The 19,634-nt window shown below is 36.0% G+C and overlaps 2 protein-coding genes and 1 long non-coding RNA gene across 10 annotated transcripts in view; 1 reads left to right on the top strand and 2 right to left on the bottom strand.

The window, feature by feature from the left end:
* The window catches only part of LOC139108314 (uncharacterized), a 55,596-nt gene extending 51,124 nt beyond the window's left edge, over positions 1-4,472 (bottom strand). For 2 of the 4 annotated variants that reach the window (XR_011546639.1, XR_011546638.1), the window contains exons 1-3: positions 3,915-4,157; positions 2,967-3,208; positions 2,794-2,841 (exon numbers count right to left, since the gene is read on the bottom strand). This is a non-coding gene — a long non-coding RNA (uncharacterized lncRNA). Of the gene's footprint in view, positions 1-2,793; positions 2,842-2,966; positions 3,209-3,288; positions 3,350-3,914 lie in introns of those variants that run through there. The other 2 variants (XR_011546640.1, XR_011546641.1) reach the window with 2 other exon arrangements.
* The window catches only part of Nlg-3 (neuroligin 3), a 125,195-nt gene extending 116,336 nt beyond the window's left edge, over positions 1-8,859 (top strand). The window contains exons 7-12 of one of the 2 annotated variants that reach the window (XM_070666438.1): positions 28-240; positions 595-733; positions 5,265-5,416; positions 5,492-5,610; positions 5,826-5,956; positions 6,047-8,859. In XM_070666438.1, coding sequence (XP_070522539.1) covers positions 28-240; positions 595-733; positions 5,265-5,416; positions 5,492-5,610; positions 5,826-5,956; positions 6,047-6,643 — 1,351 coding nt within the window. In that variant the 3' untranslated portion in view covers positions 6,644-8,859. The remainder of the gene's footprint in view (positions 1-27; positions 241-594; positions 734-5,264; positions 5,417-5,491; positions 5,611-5,825; positions 5,957-6,046) is intronic. The other variant, XM_070666439.1, reaches the window with a different exon arrangement.
* Positions 8,860-9,075: 216 nt separating this feature from the next.
* On the bottom strand, positions 9,076-19,505 carry Rab6 (RAS oncogene family member Rab6). 4 transcript variants are annotated; one of them, XM_070666463.1, is made up of 6 exons: positions 18,998-19,505; positions 18,302-18,360; positions 17,800-17,959; positions 17,195-17,400; positions 17,036-17,102; positions 9,076-13,488 (listed from the first exon to the last, which is right to left on the bottom strand). In XM_070666463.1, the coding sequence occupies exons 1-6, from the start codon at positions 19,065-19,067 to the stop codon at positions 13,412-13,414; spliced, it is 639 nt and encodes a 212-aa protein (XP_070522564.1). In that variant the 5' UTR covers positions 19,068-19,505; the 3' UTR covers positions 9,076-13,411. The 4 variants fall into 4 exon arrangements, with proteins under 4 accessions (XP_070522564.1, XP_070522565.1, XP_070522566.1 ...); XM_070666464.1 differs by having other exon boundaries at positions 9,076-13,485; XM_070666465.1 differs by lacking the exon at positions 9,076-13,488 and adding an exon at positions 13,719-16,592 and having other exon boundaries at positions 18,998-19,389.
* Between the last annotated feature and the right edge of the window lie 129 nt (positions 19,506-19,634).

Raw genomic sequence — 19,634 nt, 5'->3', positions numbered from 1 at the left:
ACATTTTTTTTTTTTTTCAATTCACAGGTACGATCTAATGGTAGGAGTTGTTCGCTCCGAGGCGTATTTTTCGTTAACCTCCGAGGATGCTCAGTATGGGATCGAGGCCGACAGAAGAACAAAAATTTTACGTGAGTTCGTGCGGAACACGTACACGTATCACCAACCGGAGATTCTAGCAACCATAATAAACGAGTATACAGACTGGGAACGACCCGTGCAACATCCCGTAAACATCAGGTAACTTTTGACGAAAATTTCATTAAAAGCCTATGATTTACAGCGGTAATTTATTATTTATTTTAATTAGCGTCATATTTCAATTATTTGTTTCATTAACGACGAACAAATCACCAGTAATATTTATTTAATTGTACGCTTATTAATTTTTGACGTGCAAATACTCATTTTATTATTCACGATATATATTACGAGCTGACACGTCCAAACGTAATTTAAGAGATTTCCAATTATTTTATTTTTGACTCTTAATTATATTGTATATCTTCAAATTTATTTTTCGCTAGAGCTCGGAAAGAGTTTGTAAAATATATTTATGAAAACCACAAAAAGGATATATACATCCTTTTACAGGGACGAAACCCTGGAGGCCCTAGGGGATGCGAACACGGTTGCTCCGGCAACGAGAACCGCAGATCTTCACAGCCAATCCCATAGGAACTCCTATCTATATGTCTTCGACTATCAAACGAAATTCGGAGACTATCCTCAGGTTTGTTATCAGAATATTCTTTTTTATCACGCAGACTCGAGTAAAAGAATATTGGAAGAAGATGCTACGAAATCCAAAGAATAAAAGACATCTCGAAAGTTACGATACTTTTTAAAAGAAATTTAATATTAAATCTCTCACGGTAAATGCAATAAGTTTCATCTTTATAGGCTTTAAATATAAAAATCCTACCTAGACAGATCTTAAAAAATTCTATAAAATATTAGAGAGCGACGTGATAAAATCGGTTCATTTAAATTTATAGCCCCCCCGTTTCATTTTTTATATTAATTATTTACCTAAGTCGTTTATAACGCTTATATAGTATATGCATACGAAACAGAAGTTAGGATTCACCGGAAATACGACAACATGGCGGCGACTCTTGCTCATATCTGATTTTAGAAACTTACGATGAGCGTACGGCTCTCTCATCCCCCTTTCCTTTACTCGCTCCTAGTTTCGAACTTTGAATGAATTTCAGTGGCGCGATTAATGCCACATATATTAGCAATATCCACTCTCATCCCATCCGGGTGTCTAACAAGAAACGGATGTGCAGAGCGGAAATCCGAAAATTGCGCCGATGAGATCAGTTATTACCGCTGCGCGAAATTTCGAGACGTATATACGTTCTCTTCGGCTAGATCAAGGTGGTCCGCGAGCCGCGTTTCGTTTAGCTACGCGTCTTAAATACACGGGATGAGAAAAGATACGAGGGAATTCGAAAAGTCGTCCAGTATTCGAGGGGGAAATAATAATCCTCTTCCGAAAAATTCTCCCCTTTTTGCGCGAGGTTAAAATTTGCTGAATAAATTATTACCCTCCATATTTATCCCCTTCCCCATCGTAAATTCAAAAAAAACAACGGCGAAGAAGTGGAATTTTAAAGAAGCCCGAACGAGGTAGGCGGAGAGGGAGGATTTGAAATTCCACGTTCGCCTCGCACCTGCAGCTTCCGCACACTTTTTCCTTCTCGCCCCGCGCCGTCATTTCTACCGGCACCTTTATGCCTTACACCCGGTGCACTTTGCATACGAATATCGTCTGGCACCTCGACCTGGCGATCACCGCCGCCGTCACCGGCGAAATGAAAGTGCATTAAACGTTCAGCGCGGCCCCGGCACCCTTCCTTCCCACCCACCGCGCCACGAAGCCGAGAAAGAATAAAGATCGCGCGTAAACGCTGCAACGAACTTATTGCGTCTGCACGACTGCATCTAGAAAAACGTTTCGGTTGCATTCGCGAAACGCCCACCCTCGCGGGAATATAACGCTAACTGGATATTTCATATTCCCGTGCCGTGAAGTGAAACACATAACTCGGCTACCCGGCATTTTTAATACGTCTGATATTTTAAGAGGGCCCGCGCTCCGCCCGGTCGATCGCGACAAGCGAAATGAGTCGTGATAAACTGATCCGTTTAATTCAATGCGTCGTTAATTCATCGAAACGATCGCGATCAAAAGAGTCATCGTTTCCCGTTTAATGAATGGTAATTTAATCGTGACTTGATTACTGCTATTATTCATTAACCATTCCGACAGTTTATTTTGTAATTGTTAACGTCAACTGAACTAATTCAGTTATGATAATTATTATTGAGTTATATTTCGCCGTGGGGGTTTTGGACGATGCATAGAGAGCACTTTAAAAGTCAATTGAAAGTGGAAACACGATCCCGCTACTGCTTACGGATAGCTTGAATTTTTTTCGAGAACGCCAACTCCTCGTTCGGGCTTGTTAAATTGGCAGGCGAACGCAAAGTTTGCGGAATAGGCCGAGGTATTTTTACAATTTCAACGAGAAATCGTGGCTACTCCTAGGAGCCCGACAGATTCCACGAGTGCTTTCATATGATCGAGCGTGAAAGAGAATTCTTTGACCTCGGAAAAATTCCTCTAAATTCCGCGGTCAGTTTGGTCAGCACTAGATCCTTTCAACCGTTTTCCCCCCCGTTCTCTCCACGTGCAATTGATCCATTAAATCCGAAATTAGAGCTATTTCGAATCGGTTAATTGTCTCGTCCGTTATAAAAATATAATATGTTCTGACTTACCAATTTGATGCGCAGCGGTGGAGTTAATCAGCAAACGCAGCCACCACTCTGTAACAAATAAATGAATATAAATTATAAAGACGATCAGAATCATTTCCACCGATAAAAAAAAACGAGGGGGAAATTTACGATGAAAAATTAAGTAATTAAATCAAATAAAAAATTATGCTCACCGAAACGTTGCTCCACCGAAGCAGGATGCCTTTCCAAGACCTCCTCCTCCTCTCGAAATGTCGGGCCGGAAAGAAGAATCCGCTCCATTAAAACACACTGGTCACTCGCGAAAAACACGGGTATTGAATTATAATCGTGAGACTATAGACGATACTCGAGAAACGTAACCAACAAACTGACTGCGGTTTGTTTATTAAATGTTTGCGACGACGACACTTTCGTTTTTCCTCTCGAGCCTTATCTGAAACACAAAGCAAGTTCGTGGTTAGTCGTAACACTCACAGATCAGTAAATGTATGTTATTTTTCGGCACATGCAGACCTTAAATAAGTGCACGTAACGATCCATGCTGACTACGCGTCTTGCTCTACATGCGTGAAATACGCGCTTGATCGATAATCAAGACGTCATAGATCCATGATGGTTGCCAGCCGCGTGAATACCGCGCTACACGTACGCAGCTATCTCTATTTATCCCGCGCGACCTTTGTCTCTCTCGCGAACATGGCGTTCATGGCGCTGCGACGGCGGCTAGTGTACGTGACTTTGGCGTGGTGTGCGTCGACTCTCACACGTGCATACGTGTGTCGCGAAGCACCGGTCACAGAGAACTGAGAGGGAACGCGGCCTACTACACCTGCCCGCACTCGGCGGCGGAGAGAGGGGGAAGTCACGTATGCCACCCACCGTCGCCGCTCGTCGCACCAAATGCCATGTCTGTCTTTCGGTGTATAAAAAACTTATTTCCGAATATTATATTGATATTATATTTGAGCTCTGATTTGCTCGGAGCTTGATTGACAAAACCCGAAATTAATTGTTTGCGAGTGAGGCCCATGATCTCAAAAATGCACGTATAATTAACGCGGAAATAGAAATAAAATTTACTTTAATAACTTGGTTAATTGTATCGTTCGTTATAAAAATATAATATGTTACTGACTTACCAATTTGATGCCCAGCGGCGAAGTTAATCAGTAAAGCAGCCACGACACTGTAACAAATAAATGAATATAAATTATAAAGACGTTTAGTATCATTTCCACCGATTAAAAACAAGGAGGGGAGAATTTACGATGAAAAATTAAATTAAATCAAATAAAAAATTGTGCTCACCGAAACGTTGTTCCACCGAAGCAGGATGCCTCTCCGAGGCCTCCTCCTTCTCTCGAAATGTCGTCCGGAATGAAGAATCCGCTTCATTAAGATCGCAAGTCACTCGCGAAAAACGCGGGTATTGAATTATAATCGCGCGACTATAGACGACACTTGAGAAATGTAACCAACAAACCGGCTGCGGTTCGTTTATTAAATGTCTGCAACGACGACACTTTCGTTTTTCCTCTCGCGCCTTATCTGAAACACAAAGCAAGTTCATGGTTAGTCGTAATACTTACAGATCAGTAAATGTATGCTATTTTTCGGCACATGCAAACCTTAAATAAGTGCACGTAACGGCCTATGCCGACTACGCGCCCTGCTTTATATGCGTGAAATACGCTCTTGATCGATGATCAAGACGTCATAGATTCATGATGGTTGCCAGCCGTGTGAATACCGCGCCACACTTACGCAGCTATCTCTTTCTATCCCGCGAGATCTCTGTCTCTCTCGCGGTACGTAGTGAACGGAATGGCATTCGTGGTGCTGCGACGGCGGCTAGCGTACGTGACCATGGCGTGGTGTGCGTCGAATCTCACACAAAGGACGTGCGTACGTGTATCGCGAAGCACCGGTTACAAAGAAATAAGGGAAAATGCGGTCTACTACACCTCCCCGTACTCGGCGGCCAAGAGAAGAGGAAGTCACGTATGCCACCCACCGTCGCCGCTCGTCGCAGCAAATGCCATGTCTGTCTGTCTTTCGGTGTGTCAAAAATTTATTTCCGAATATTATATTGATATTATATTCGAGCTCTGACTTGCTCGGAGCTTGATTGACGAAGCCGGAAATTAATTGTTCGCGAATGAGGCCCATGATCTCAAAAATGCTCGTATAATTAACGCGGAAATAGAAATAAAACTTACTTTAATAACTTGGTTAATTGTACCGTCCGTACACTCGCGGAACACCGGCCACCGGAGGAATGAGAGAGAGCGCGACTCACTACTTCTTTCTCTGTACTTGTTGGTCAAGGAGGGGATCAAAGGGGGAGAAAGTTACGACAATAATCGCAGCAAGCGCCACTTCCGTCTTTCAAATTTCAAATTCAAATTTATTTGTATTCATTAATTTTTTTTATTGATTGCGAATTTACTTTTGCTGTCAGCACATTTTTTATGAAATTACTTTTTCAGAGGCCGGGCTGTATACACGGAGAGGAGCTGCCGTATTTTTTCGGAGCACCTTTAGTAGGAGGTTTGGCTCACTGGCCGAAAAACTACACTCGAGCCGAAATAGCGCTTTCTGAAAGCGTGATACTTTACCTAACAAATTTCGCACGCACGGGGTAAGCTATCGAGGAGCCTTATCTCGTGCCTTTGTAAAATAAATGTATTTACTAACGAGTCTCTTCTATCATTAGGAATCCGAACGAAGGCACTCCCGATCCCGGATCTCTCGGTTCCAGACCAGAAAGGACCAAGTTTAAAAATATCGACTGGACCGCTTATGAAGCCGTCCACAAAAAATATCTTAGCATAGGTAAATCGTCATAATGCTTCTCTTTCATATAATATTTTTTTACAAAAAGACTTTTATTTGAAAACTTTTGATTAATTTTTTTATATTTATTTTAAACGTTTTATGTGCATAATGTAATATCAATTTTTTAATTTTAATTTTTAAGTATTTTTTTGCAACATAACAATTATTTTAATAATATATAATGTAAATTAATTCGCTCGTTGATCTTGTAGAGCTCAAATCGAAACTGAAGAATCACTACAGAGCCCATCGCCTTTCTTTTTGGCTGAACTTGGTGCCTGATCTTCACAAACCCGGCTCAGACGATGTTCCTAGATCGCATCATCTTCTCGATGCCGAACAGGTATTACAACATTATTAAAACTATCGTTATCTTTCGTATAATTATCAAAATTGAAACAAGTAATGAACCAAGCGTGTTGAATTCAAGAAGAATCTCACTCTTCAGGTGCCACCCAGATTCATTCAGAGGCTGCCAACGACTGCGAGAACGACCACCCTCGAGGTAACATCCATCGAGAAGTCCTCGTCCAACGTGTCGACGGTTACCCCCAGTGACATCACGTTTGAGGATACCACGACGTTACCCGAGGACGGTTTTGCGGCATATTCTACCGCTCTAAGCGTCACGATCGCGATCGGCTGCAGCCTGCTCATTTTAAACGTTCTCATTTTCGCCGGGGTGTACTATCAGCGCGACAAGAGTAACCACCAGCACCACGGCTGCTCGAAGAAGCGCCAGGAGAACGGCCAGATGCCGAACAACATCTGCGGCGAGCTGGAAACCAAGACTGCCGAACGGCATCACATTCAGCACATACCGCCGCCGGAGTTCGCCGATCTCCAGAACAATACCTGCCACGTGCCTATGCCACCCCCGCCGCCGAAGAACACGAAGCCCGGCAAACCTGGTCAAAACCTCATTATCAGTCCTAATCAACTCCAGCAGGAGAGCCTGGCGATGACCGGCACCGGGACTTTGAAAAAAGGACACAATCATCCTCAGGTCATGGAGGAGCTGAGGGTCTGACTTTAGGAGACCGCGCGGCCGCCACGTTAACACGGCCGCGGGGAAACTAGGCTCCCGAAACAATGACATCGTCAGAGAAACACTGCGAAATGATCCATTATCATTATCAGTCTGACCACGGATATAATCAGAGCACCGAAATGGAGACACAATCATTGCCACATCACGAAAAAACTAATATTCAGACTTCAGTGAACGTCGAAGCTTTAGATTAAACTTCTGAGACCGTCGAGTGTCGGGAAATCTCTTCGGACTATTTCTCGTCGTCGGTTTGACTCGTGAGAAAATTGAAAAATACGAGATCTAAAGTCAAAACCGTTCCGGGAATAAATTTTCTCAAACTCTGCGCAAACAGGACAATTCTTCAAAATTTTTCGAAGCGATCGTGATATTGTCGATAGATAGGAAGTGATAAGGGATAAAGTGAGCGGAAGAACTTTTATTGTTATGTGAATACACATTAGTTCGGGGGTGAAACTGATATTTTAAACCTGGAAGCCGACCGTTGGCCTTTACATGAAATCAGGGGATGTTAGAAAGTTCGTCATTTTAGGCCAACCAGTGTCACTTCCATTCATTGTGCCCCCGTGTTAGCGGCAACGTCATACTGTTATCGTTTTCTACCTTTCGAATTTACGACCAACTGCCGAAATCACATAGTCTTCGATGGATAGATAAATTTGCGTTAAGTAGAACTCTTCATCCCTTCGAAAAGAAACTCGATCGTATTTTATTTCCTTCTAACACACAGACGTTTTTCATCTCATTATACTCACACTTCTAATTTTATATATATATATACTTAATTTACATTTATTTACTTTAATAATATTTAAAATATTTTTGTCAAATGTTATAATTTCATTATTGAAAATTGATATCATCGTGTATATATTTCTTGAATTTTTAATGTACAGAATTTCTTGTAACAAATTAGGAAGTAACTTCCTAACGTATATGAAGTTAATGATCCAAAGTAATGACGCTTTCTTTTTATCTGCCGTTTTTCTTTCTCCTTTTCCTCCTTCATTATCTCTTCATGTAATATAGACTGAAGGTTCGAGCCGATTTGGATCGCGCCGACGCTCCTCGTTCTTCCGAGTGATGATAATTAAGACAATGGTTCGAATCGCTGCCACGACGATTCATCTTTGTGACGTCGATCGTTCAAGTGCTCAATTAAATATTTAATTAATCCTTTTTTTTCTCAACAATAAGATGATTTAATAGTGCTTGCAGAAAACAACTTTACGTTTGGTAACATAATTTTCCTGCAACAGAAATTGCCGGAGTAAAACTTTGATGATTTTGTGATATTACTGCAACGTTCCAATAATTCTTTACAAATTAAAATATAAAATAAAATTAAAGCGATTTTCTAAAAATAAAAAGATTAATTAGACAGAAAAATAAACAATTCAACAGTTTCTTTATTGTAAGAATAAAAGAAAGTCGGATGATGGATAATTCTCAACGATATACTGCCAAACAATCGCGAATTAAAAAAAAAACATCGCGGATCTTCAAATGGAAACTTGTGATAAGTTTCAATTCGAAAAGCTGCTGCGATAGAAAGAAACGCGTTGTTTTTCCTCTGTCAATGTTTTACAAATATGATACAATTGCAAATTTAATTAATCCGCGTTACTTTGAATATAAATATTTCTAAAGAAATTGTATGCGAGGCAGGCATTCGCATCAAAATGTATCAATTCCAAACTTCGTTGAAAAACATAAAAAAAAAAAATAATTATAAAAGTTTTCTTTATAAAGTTTATAAAGAAAAATAGTTTATTAGAAATTCAAATTTATTACTATCATTATTTTAATCTTACTAATTTAATTAATCTCGTTTTATTCGTCAACCTAGTATCATTTTTAATTCCTAGCAAGTAATAAAGAGGATTAAATTTTTTAAGTTGTCCTATTTTTAAAGAGTTAATAGAGATTTTTTAAATATCTAAGCGGCGACAGACTACCGAAGGCACTTTTGAAACATTTCGACTGTAAATAAGAAATAATTATGTTTAAGTCTGTCGCTGTTGCGCTGTTGAAATGAGTGAAGAGTGCCGAAAAGCTCGAGAAGAGCTCCGATTGTAATATAATAATATTGCACATCGACAAGAAAATAAAACGGTATGTCGGCGTAGTCGGAAGCACACTGGACGTAATTTTAAATTTGTATATAATTGACATTACAATAAACTACATAATAAACGAAATATTGAATGATTTATTCATCCGTTCCCAAAGCCAAGCTGTATTTAGCTTTGCAATAAGATTAAAATAGTAGGAATAAAAGTGTCATAAAAGAAGACGTAAAAAATAAAATAAGACCATTGAAAAATAAATTGCTGGTATCGATCTGTAACTATTTTCACATTTTAAAAGATATTTAAAGAAGACATTTACAGATTCAAAAGTTTCAGGGATTTTCTGGTGAACATAAAATTTTATTCGCTCATTCGTTGAAGCTCTACGGTTTAAATATATTAATCGCGACACACATGTTATGACAAATTTGCAAAATTTCATTCGCGAGCCTCGATTCGGACTAGCACGAGGCTTCATCTAAGACACAAGGTACAAAAAGATGGGGTTGGTTCCTTTATCTTGACAAATAAACCGCGATCAGAGACACAAAGTCGCTTCGCTTTCAGTGGCAGTTTAAATGAATGCTTAGATTTACTTTTCCTCAGAGAATCCTTCTTATTAACGCTTAGAATTAAAAATACTCATCTAATATATTGAACGTCGCAAATAAAGCGTTAAAAAGAATCGAAAAGTACAATCGTGTATTATCAAAGTAAATTAACAGTTCAGATTCCAATTTATTGTCTTTAGTAAATAATATAAAATAATCATAATCGTAAATTAATTAATTACTATCATTGGTATTAATTTTAAATTAAGCATTATACATTTCATGCATTTTCCTTAAGTAAGAAAAAATATATAGCCTATATTTATGAATGCTACAAAAACCTAATATAAAGAAAAGAAAAAAAAAACATAGCCAAGGTTCTCTTTTCTCTGATCGTGGTTCGTTACGCGGACAAAAGCGCTATTGTCCGCGCAAAACTCGCTCTTCTGTTCCCTCTAATCGTTTACAATAGTACGGTACAATCTCTGTGTATGCATTTGCTATGACTATGTAGCATAAAGCTGAAATGATAATTCCGGCATTGCTACTCGACTATGACTTTGTCTTACGGTACAGCAAACAAGGAACAATGGCAAAAGGAGCGTGCCTCCTTTCGCTTGACATAATCACTCCTATAACGAAGTTTGTCCCGACATATTTATATATATATATTTATATATACCTTAATAATATATATATAAATATATATATGTATATGTATAAGTCGTAAATGCACTTGAGGCTCCGTTCTAGCCGGAACGTTCGTTTCTCAATTACCATTCCAATTTGATTATCTTAATTAAACTTAACAGCTATTATGAAAAAGTCCCCTTCAGCGGCGCGTTAAAGGCTAAATTACAATATTTGTATTAATTATTAATATCTTTCAAATATTAAGCATAATATCAATATCAAATGAATCTTGTAAAGCATAAAAAATTCGTTAATTCCGCAAACGCTTCGTTTAATACTTTAGCAGATATTGGACTTGGCAAATTAAATGAAAAATCAGATTGCGTAAAAATACAAACCGCTTGAAGCTGTCGATTAGGTATTAATTAATTAATTTAAAATTAAGCCACAATAAATTCGCCACACGACGATCATTTCGACTAGATCGGCATACTTCGGTTTACTTATCAGTTATGTTAAGAAGACACTGCCCGCAATCATCTCGGATCCTTTTATTTTAAGGTCACTATCGTAGACACGACATATCGCAATCCTTTTTAAAGCAGGGACTATCTGCATCCGGTCGCAATATCAATTTTATATAACTCTTTATATATTTCTAAATTTACAGATATTTATCACGCGAATTTTTACGTCTTCTTTCTTTTTTTATTTTGTTCCCTCGGATTATCGCGGGCAAATGTCTTCCTCTTTAAAAATAAATAAAATAGTGGAATATTTCTAAGAGCGGATCTCTAAAACGAAAGGAAATAAATTCCCACCCCGTAAATGTGAGATTCAAAAATATTTTCTATGATTTAAATAATTTTAATACTTCAAATTAATTAATCCTTCAGCAGCAAATTAGTTCAAATATATATCTCATAAATTAAAAATAATTTAATCAACGTATTTAGCCCTCTGCAATTTTAATCAGCAAAATAAAATTCGAAAACTCCAACGTTAAATGTAAATAAATTTAATTACTTCAACAAATAAATTATATAGTTACGTTTGTATTTACTTTCAACAAATACCGATAATTAATTTCAGCAATAATTAACGTAATTGATTGATTCGGCAACGTTAGGTTATTGTATTATATTTGTGCTGATAAATCATAATCACAGTAATGTACAAATTTAACATACACATGAGCGATGATCGCAATACATTCGCTTGAAAATGACCAGGTTGTCGCCGTTTTCTTGAAATCATGAGGTCCACTAGATCCGCCCTCGAACATGTTGCCTCAAAATAGTACGTGCTCGAAAAAAATCATCTCGCGATATATACTCAATATTGCTGTGCAACACTGTCGGATTAATGCTACACGACACGTTATATAGGGACTGGCTAGAGAGATAATTTCACATCTATCCCTTTGCACTCATTCCTAAATGTCGTATATAATCTTTCATATTAACATAATAAAAAGCAGCATATTAATAAACGCTATGACGTAAAATACGAATATAATTATATTAATTATTTTATTACAAATGTAAATAAATTAATCATTTTATATTCCATCAAATAATAATTATTTTATTCTTATTTTATAATTTTGTTAAATTTTATCAAACGTAATTTCTGAACGAAACTAAATATATTAAAAGGTAATATAAAAATAATTAAACAAATTCTAAATTTTGCCTGAAATAATAATAAAACCTGTCGCAATTAAAAGATATCGGAGTGCAAGGAGATAACGATGTTTGCTAGGGCTTGTAGAGGTTTCGCGTCAAGCACGGCTAATAATTGATTTACTCCTCCAATAATCCTCGATTAATCATTCTCTAGAGAAACATTCGACGTGTTTGCGTTTGGCTTAGCGTAGGCATTTCTTTTTGTACAAACGGCCAAACGTTACATTCCCACATAGTACCATTTTAACTCAACTTCACAAATTGTCAAAATTTATTAGAACTAATTTAGGTATACACATATTTACATATATATATTTTATAATTCATACTAATAAAATGTTAATTTATAAATTAACGCTGTAGGTTTGTCAATTTAATTTTTCCCAATTAAATCGTTGACAACTTAAATTAAAACGTAAATTAATTTCGATTATCTCTAGACAATTTAGCTAAGTGCAGTTTAATATTCATAAGAAGGTATTGCAATAAAAATAAAAAAAAATAAATAAAAAAAGAAAGAGATCACGAGTGAGTTTGGTCGTTTGTCCACACTTGCATATCCACCGTCGATCTACAGACTTGAGTCTCGTTATCAAGTAAAGTCGCTTATTATCAAGAGATATTGAAAAACGTCTATAAAGATTCGTAATACGTGATACACTAGAAATATCCTCGAACGAACAACATCACGTCGATAAAAGTATCGTCTTTGAGAAACTCGCCAACTCATCGTAATTAGCTTATAAAGCGACTTAATCATCTCCATCGAGGGTGATTACTTTCAGTCATTGCTTCCCCTGTTTTTTCTTTTATTTTTTTTTTCTTTTTCTCTTTTTTTGTTTTTGTAAATACACGAAAAACTATCCATCTGCAAGCTTCGGTGTCTTGTGCGCATTTTTGTTACATACAGGATCTCCGAACGAAGAGATATTATATGTGCTTAAACTTGAAAAGATGTAGCATTAATCTCAATTAATCGCGTACAGAAATGATACATTAATTCTTTTCTTACGGGAATTAATTAATTTAAAAAAAATTAATTATTTTAAATATTTAAATGTGATATTTCCTCAAAATTCTGATGTACCGATTTCCAAATAAAACTCTCCCTCTTATATAAAATTGTAAATTACTTCTTAAAAAGTTACCGCTGTAAGTAAGAAGTCGAAGATTAAGAAACAGTTCTATTACGATTGATATGTCAGATATATCAAAAGCCAAAGGATTATTGCTCAAAAACTGTGATTAAAAAACTCCACTACAATCTTGCTGTTTAATCCTTTCACATCAACTTGTATATACGTACACTATAAATTTATAGCAATAATATTGACCATTATTAACCAATTATTAAATGACAAAGTAACTCATTTAAAGAGATTATTTGTTATTTTATTTCGCTTGACCAACTTTACTTTTCATAAAATATTCACAGCTGACGCGAAAGAATTAACTTCCTCGAAAGAGATTAAAAGCAAGAACTATGAGTAAACCTCGCTATCATCGTTTCAAGCTTAAACGTGGAAATATTTCGAATGGTGCAGCCTTCAATTTTCTCACACGAAGCCGGTTTTAAAAACAACGCAAGTAGCTAGTGTTAAATATCGCACGAGTTCGTCTAGTAACACTTGAAACGATACTTAGGGCCCAAGATCGGCGAACGAAGGCCCCTGATCCCACAACGTCAGAAGAAGCCAGCAGCGTCCTGCAATGGTACGGTGATTCGTGCTGGGAGATTGACTGCTATTTCCCCGGTTTCTTTCGCTCTCATTTTCCCTCTTCGGATCGAGATGCCAAACCGCCCTAGCAGATGCAGTTGCTCTCGCCCTCGGACTCGGAGCCGTTCTGCATCGGCGATTGATTCTGCAAGTCGACAGCTGCTTTTGTGTGTTAAGGTGTAGTATTGCATTTTCAACTTGTTATCTTACCAAGTCTAACAGTTTACTCTCGCCTTCTCTCGCTTATCTCTTAAAAACTTAAATATGCACAAAGAAGCTTAAAACAAATAAATAAATTACATATTAATATATATTTTTCGTTTGACACACCTTATGGCACGCCAATAAGAGATAAATGCATATCCAAAAGTAAAATATCAAGGAAACTAATGTACTTTTTGCAGTTTGGCAATATTATTGGTCAATAAATACATTATTGCACTTAATAAACATTTGATTTGGTAGTCTTAAACTTAATCAATGCGTGTTGATGCTTCGATGATACAATAATGATCTTACAAACCAAGTAAAGTACAATGCAATCCTTAGTAATACTATAGTGAATCATTACTTTATGATTTCTCCAATATTATCTATGAATTTTTAAGTATTCATCTAGCGAGTATACTGTTAGTTATCGCTGCCAAATCAATGACTTCGTAGTCTCTTTTAATTTTCCTCTAATTAATAATTTCACGCGAAAATACAGCTTTTGATTTAATTGTGTATATCGCACTTTATGTTTATTAAAGCTAGGAAAAGTTGCAATCAAAAAGCGTATAAAAGTTCAAAAACGGGACGGAGAATATGTTCTAGAATTATTTACTACGAGTTCTTTTTTAAAACGCAAACTGATGTAAAAAAAAAAAGTTATAAGACATAGAACTAAATGAAAAACGTATATAAAGTTAATAAAAATTCTGATTCAACCTAAAACTTGATTAAATTTAATTTGAAATTGATACACAAAATTAATTGTCCATAAATGCTATCAATTGAGTCTAATATAAAAAATAAATATTTCCTTAGATCATTTAGCACAAGATCTACATATACAATTATCAAAAATATTAAAATTATTGACATAGTCTTTTTCTTATAAATTCGTAATATGTAATTTTAATTTTGCTTCGCAATTATTATTATTAGCCTCCTTTCTAACTCAAGAAAAAATTAATTGTTTTTGCTACTTAAAAAAAAAAAAAAAATTTTTGTAACGAAAGAATATAGAAAATCGCACACGAGAGAATAACATGAAAAATGCTTTTAGCGCAATATCTTTTGTATTATCAATAATTTAATTTTTTTTTACATAAATTAGAATATAATAACCGACAAATAGTTAACAAAAGAAACATCAAAATAGATATCTCATTAAAAATTAGAAATCTTTTCTTTCCATATTTTAAATTATATATATATCCCGTATTTAACAAGCTTTTCTCATTTATTTTTACAAACTAAATATGTGGCTCCGGAAAAAAAAACATGTAAATAACTCAAAGCGAGAAAACGTATAATTCAATAAGAAAAATCTGAATTTGTACAGAGTTGATTATTTATTCTACTCTTAAAGTATTTGTAGAAAAGAGATATAGTTAGCTGCTAATTCATTATTTACTCACTTTAGTAAAAAAAAATTTCTTTTAAAGGACTTTCCTCTAGTTTGCTTTTTCCCGTCTTTTACTAACCCTCCAGCATAAATTAATATGCGTATATTTAAAGTTAAAATTACATTAAGCTTTTAATGTTGAGTTTTTTTTAACTATTTTTTTCTATAACTTTGGACAGAGCAAGGACGTATATATTATTAGTTACAGAACTCGATTAATTGTAAAATTTAATTCAGTTATCTCGAGGACTGCATTTGTATAATACGTTTAATCGATAGCTTATAGTCTCCAAATAGATGTAATTGATGCTAAGTATCGTAAATATAAATGCAGCTTTAATTTTCTTATTTATTGTAAACCTATATGACAATTGTTTCGAAAACTGCGAAATAAATAAGAACACGGAAAATATAATTTACTTCCATCGGCCGTTTAATTTCGATTTGAGCAACTGTTGATCTATATTTACCTGTACGCGTAAAAAAAAATAATATATGATATTGAACTGATATTAAAACAAGCGAGATAAATAAATTTTAGTGAACTTCATTATTTTAATTAGCAACATTAACTCTTTCAGCTTTGATACACACTCCAACAAATGAAAAATAATCCCAATCATATTAAGAAGGTAAATAAAATTCGGATCTCCCTTTTTTCGACCAAAAATATTTTAAAAAACACGTTATTAACCAATAAAATTAATTAAATTACTTTAAATTATTAATAACATTTGTGTTAACAAAAATTTGTAAAATATGAAAGCGACAAATTTTTAAATTATTGTTATCATATCAAAATAAATTTTTAATCAATATTTTAAACATTATTACAAATTTTTATCAATACCACGTATTTTTAATTATTATATCAAAGCCGAAAGGGTTAAGAGCTGTCTCTACAATTGAAAACACGTGACTGTGTAAAAGCAGTCTTAAGCTACTGTGTGAAACTCTTTCTCGTTCTTAATAAAAATCGTTGCTGGTCAGTGCACGGCTTCCCGTGAATTTTCCAACTTCGCGAAAACCACAGGCCGAATTTAATCAGTACCCTAACACTCTAATTTATTAACTTACGCGTTAACTTAGCTCAAGTGATTTGTCTACTAGTCAGGGCATCGAAAAGAAGCAGAGTTATATTGTCCGCGAACGATCTTAATTAGAATAAATTAATTGCATTAATATTATTAATATATTACGTGCGACAATTCTATATATGTATATATATATACATATATATAGAATATATATATGTAGATATATATTTCTTTTTCCTAAGAAAATTTTCAAGAGAACGTCGCGGACACAATTACATCCACGAAATCGTAACATTCTCTGGAAAAATAATAACATATTAATACTACTAATTCCGATTTATGCGATAATATTAATATTTTACTATACACTTACTGAAAGCTCGATAAAAAGCTCTCCCAAAAATTTTCTTAAAAATTCGGTTTCTCGAAAAAGATACCCAAACCGCGCCAGGATAATCCGGAATAATTCGGGTTCCGTATTCGGAAATTATTAACTCTTTCCGATTCGATTCGATTCGATACCCTGCTACCGTACAGGCCGACGACGACTTAGCATGCACAACTGCTCTCCGAGGCTTTCAGTTCGATTGGCGTGTCCTTGAGCACTACCTCTTGCACTACGGATTAAAGAACACATTAAGGAAAACACAAAAGTATAACGCAAAGAAATAGAAGTCCAACGAATCATCAACGAAATCTACTCCCGAAATTAAGAGAAATTAGAATGAACGGCGATCTCCCTCGAAAAATATGAACAACCACCGAATAGTTGGAATATCGGAATTGTTAATAAAAATGCGAGAAGAGAACCTTACGTTTGATTTTAGAAAGGAATCACCGCTAATTATAAAATTGCAAAATATATTATATAAAAATAAATTCATATGGGAAGTGGGAAAAGGAAAGTCGTCGAAAATAAACGTTCGTAATAATATACGCAATAGGTAGTAACGAGTGAAATGGGAATTATGTACAAGTGAGGTAAGAAAAGTCGTCGCGAACGTTCCTGTAAATATGCCATGCAAATTGCGTGCAGTGAGTATCTTACGCAAAAGGATACTGTCTTCGGGAGGCTTGTTTTCGGTGGAGTCCATACCCGGCAAAGCCGCCGCTACTCTTCTAAATAGCTAAAATAATTAACAGTGACGATAATATAATTTGTAGCTTATAAAAAAAAAAAAACAAATTGTCTGCTTAAAAAAAGAGTGAAAGCCGTTACCTGTTTAACGTTGTAGCCAGCCTTAGCACTAGTTTCGATGAACATCACATTTAGTTCTTTTGCTTTTCGTTCGCCCTCTTCCGTTGAAACTTGCCTCTTATCACTCAAATCAGTTTTATTGCCCACTAGCATAATTATCACATCACTTCCTCTTTCAGTCCGCACATCATCTATCCACTTGGATGTTTGGTGAAACGAGTTGGCGTCTGGTAAAGATGCGATTTTAGTCTCTTAGATATTACTTTAAATATTAAATATTAATTAATAACTTCAAATTATGTTAATAAAATAATAATTCATTAAACCTGACAATAAAAATCAAAGCTGTAAATTAAAAATAAATGATTTTAAACAATCTAAATATATTTTAAAATAATAGAAATAAAAATAAAAATCTAGATATTTCAAAAATATTTTTAAGACTTAAGATGTTAAACTAAAAAATTATTTTTAATTTATTTTATTTAATTTATTATAGTAGATAAATTAAAAATAAATTTAAAAATTAATGTGCCATTTATTTCGAAAATGTATCGACATTAAATTCGAAGCAACTGGCACGTAGCTCTTTAGGACGCCGTATATTCTATACATCAAATGCTTACTGGTAATATCGTAAACAACAACTGCGACAGTAGAATCTCTGATGTAACTAGGAATCAAAGAACGGAACCGCTCTTGTCCCGCTGTATCCCACAGCTGCAGTCTTACAGTTCTGTCCTCAAGATACATAGTTTTACTTAAGAAATCTATTCCTATCGTCGCCTGCAACATAACGATACATTAAAAGATTACAAACCAATCGGTATCTTATTATAATACAACGAATGTTTAAAAAAAAAATCGAGATTATTTTTAAAAGTCAACACAAAAATCTGAACCCCATTAAATTCAACATAATTTGGTAAAAAAAAATTCTAATAATACATAAATATATATATATGACATTTTACAATAAAAATTTTCGTAAAGTCATACATAATATATAATTACATTTCCTTTAGACATTAATTGTAAATACATATAAAATAATATTTAAAATAATTGTATTCATATTTATTTATTATGTAATCTGTTTAATTAAAATACATCAAATTTTTTATGTACCTGGTATGTGTTGTCAAAGCTGTCATACATAAACCGCGTAATAAGTGACGTCTTTCCAACTGAAATTAAAAGAAAAAAATTAGATACGTTTATTCAGATAATCTACGATCTTAAAAATTTTTTAAAGTTATCACAACGCTACTTTAATTAATCTTTAAGCTCGAAAAGCTGGAAATCGTCTCTTTCGTTAAATTCACATTTTAATTTCATTGTGGTTTTCCTTTCGTGCCATTTAAATAATCAACAAAATTTATATCTAAATTAAATTATTTTAATTTAATAAATAATTATCTTTTTTACGATATATATATACATATATATGTATATATATATATAAAGATTTCGAAGAAAGTGTCCCGTTTCGTCGTGTACTGACGCTATCGTTATTGACGTATCGAAGTGCCACTCGGCAAAAGAAATACGCTCAAACAGCACGTTGCACCAATGCACCGAAGCCGCGCGGACCGAACGAGCGCAGTTAACACGGCGACATCGTGTCGTCGTGGTGGTGGGGAATATTGATCCATAACCTACAAGGGTACCAGACGACGTCGGGAAGGGTCGTCACCCCGACTTGGGCCCGTAGGACCAGAGATCCCCGACAATGCAATTCTCCCCCCCGAGGGGACGAGGATCGATCCGGTTTTCGCGCAGCACGGACGCACTTGTTGACACACTCGCTTAGGAATCACTCACCGCTCTGCTCGCCGAGAAAGACGAGCTTGAACTTCCTCAACGGGTTACCGAAATCACCCGAGGACGACATGTTTTCCTTTCGTCGCGCCTGAACGGTGGGCCTGAAACCGGCGGTGACGATGCCAACGAGTGCTCGTTTGCGCGCTCAATGGGCGCCACGACGAGTCATTTAAATGATCAGCTGCACCGGCTGATTAAAGTCCTCCGCTAGCACGCTCCCGGACTGTTCAGAGCCGACAGCTTGACAGCTCGCGACGCTCGCCTAAATGCCACTCCTTGCTATGAGTCGGCCACGTTTAACTGGGAAGTGACGTCGCGACCGAAAAACGAAGCCACCGAGAACGCCGTAGGCGGCACCACTGATTTCCGAGAGGAGAGAAAGTTCGCTCTCGCGTTCTCCTGCGGCTCTGAAAAGCCAAGCCGAGGCTCTCGTAGATGCGCAATCGTGACCAATCAGAGGCTGCTTCTCGGCTCCGAATAGCGAGAGAGGGTTACAGTTGCGGTTGCGGCCACGACGCCGTGCACACCCGTCGCCATTTGCAATTCGCTCGCCAAGGGCCACTAGGGCCAGCGCACGGCAGGCACGGCACACGCTGCCGTTCCACGCCGTACGCCGCCTGTCTCTCTCGAGCCGGAA

The sequence above is a fragment of the Cardiocondyla obscurior genome, linkage group LG15 (assembly GCF_019399895.1).
Source record: "Cardiocondyla obscurior isolate alpha-2009 linkage group LG15, Cobs3.1, whole genome shotgun sequence".
In the NCBI taxonomy this organism is placed as follows: Eukaryota; Metazoa; Arthropoda; class Insecta; order Hymenoptera; family Formicidae; genus Cardiocondyla; species Cardiocondyla obscurior.
Note: the sequence above shows the minus strand (reverse complement) of the source record. Positions and strands in the feature narration are given on the sequence as shown.

Excerpts from the sequence above, each read along its gene's own strand:
- Rab6 (XM_070666462.1), bottom strand. The coding sequence starts at position 19,067 with ATGTCGTCCTCGGGTGATTTCGGTAACCCGTTGAGGAAGTTCAAGCTC. Across the intron at positions 17,960-18,301 it reads GCTTTGACAACACATACCAG|GCGACGATAGGAATAGATTT; the intron begins GTACATAAAAAA and ends GTTATGTTGCAG. Across the intron at positions 17,103-17,194 it reads CTGGCTACAACGTTAAACAG|CTATTTAGAAGAGTAGCGGC; the intron begins GTAACGGCTTTC and ends TAATTATTTTAG.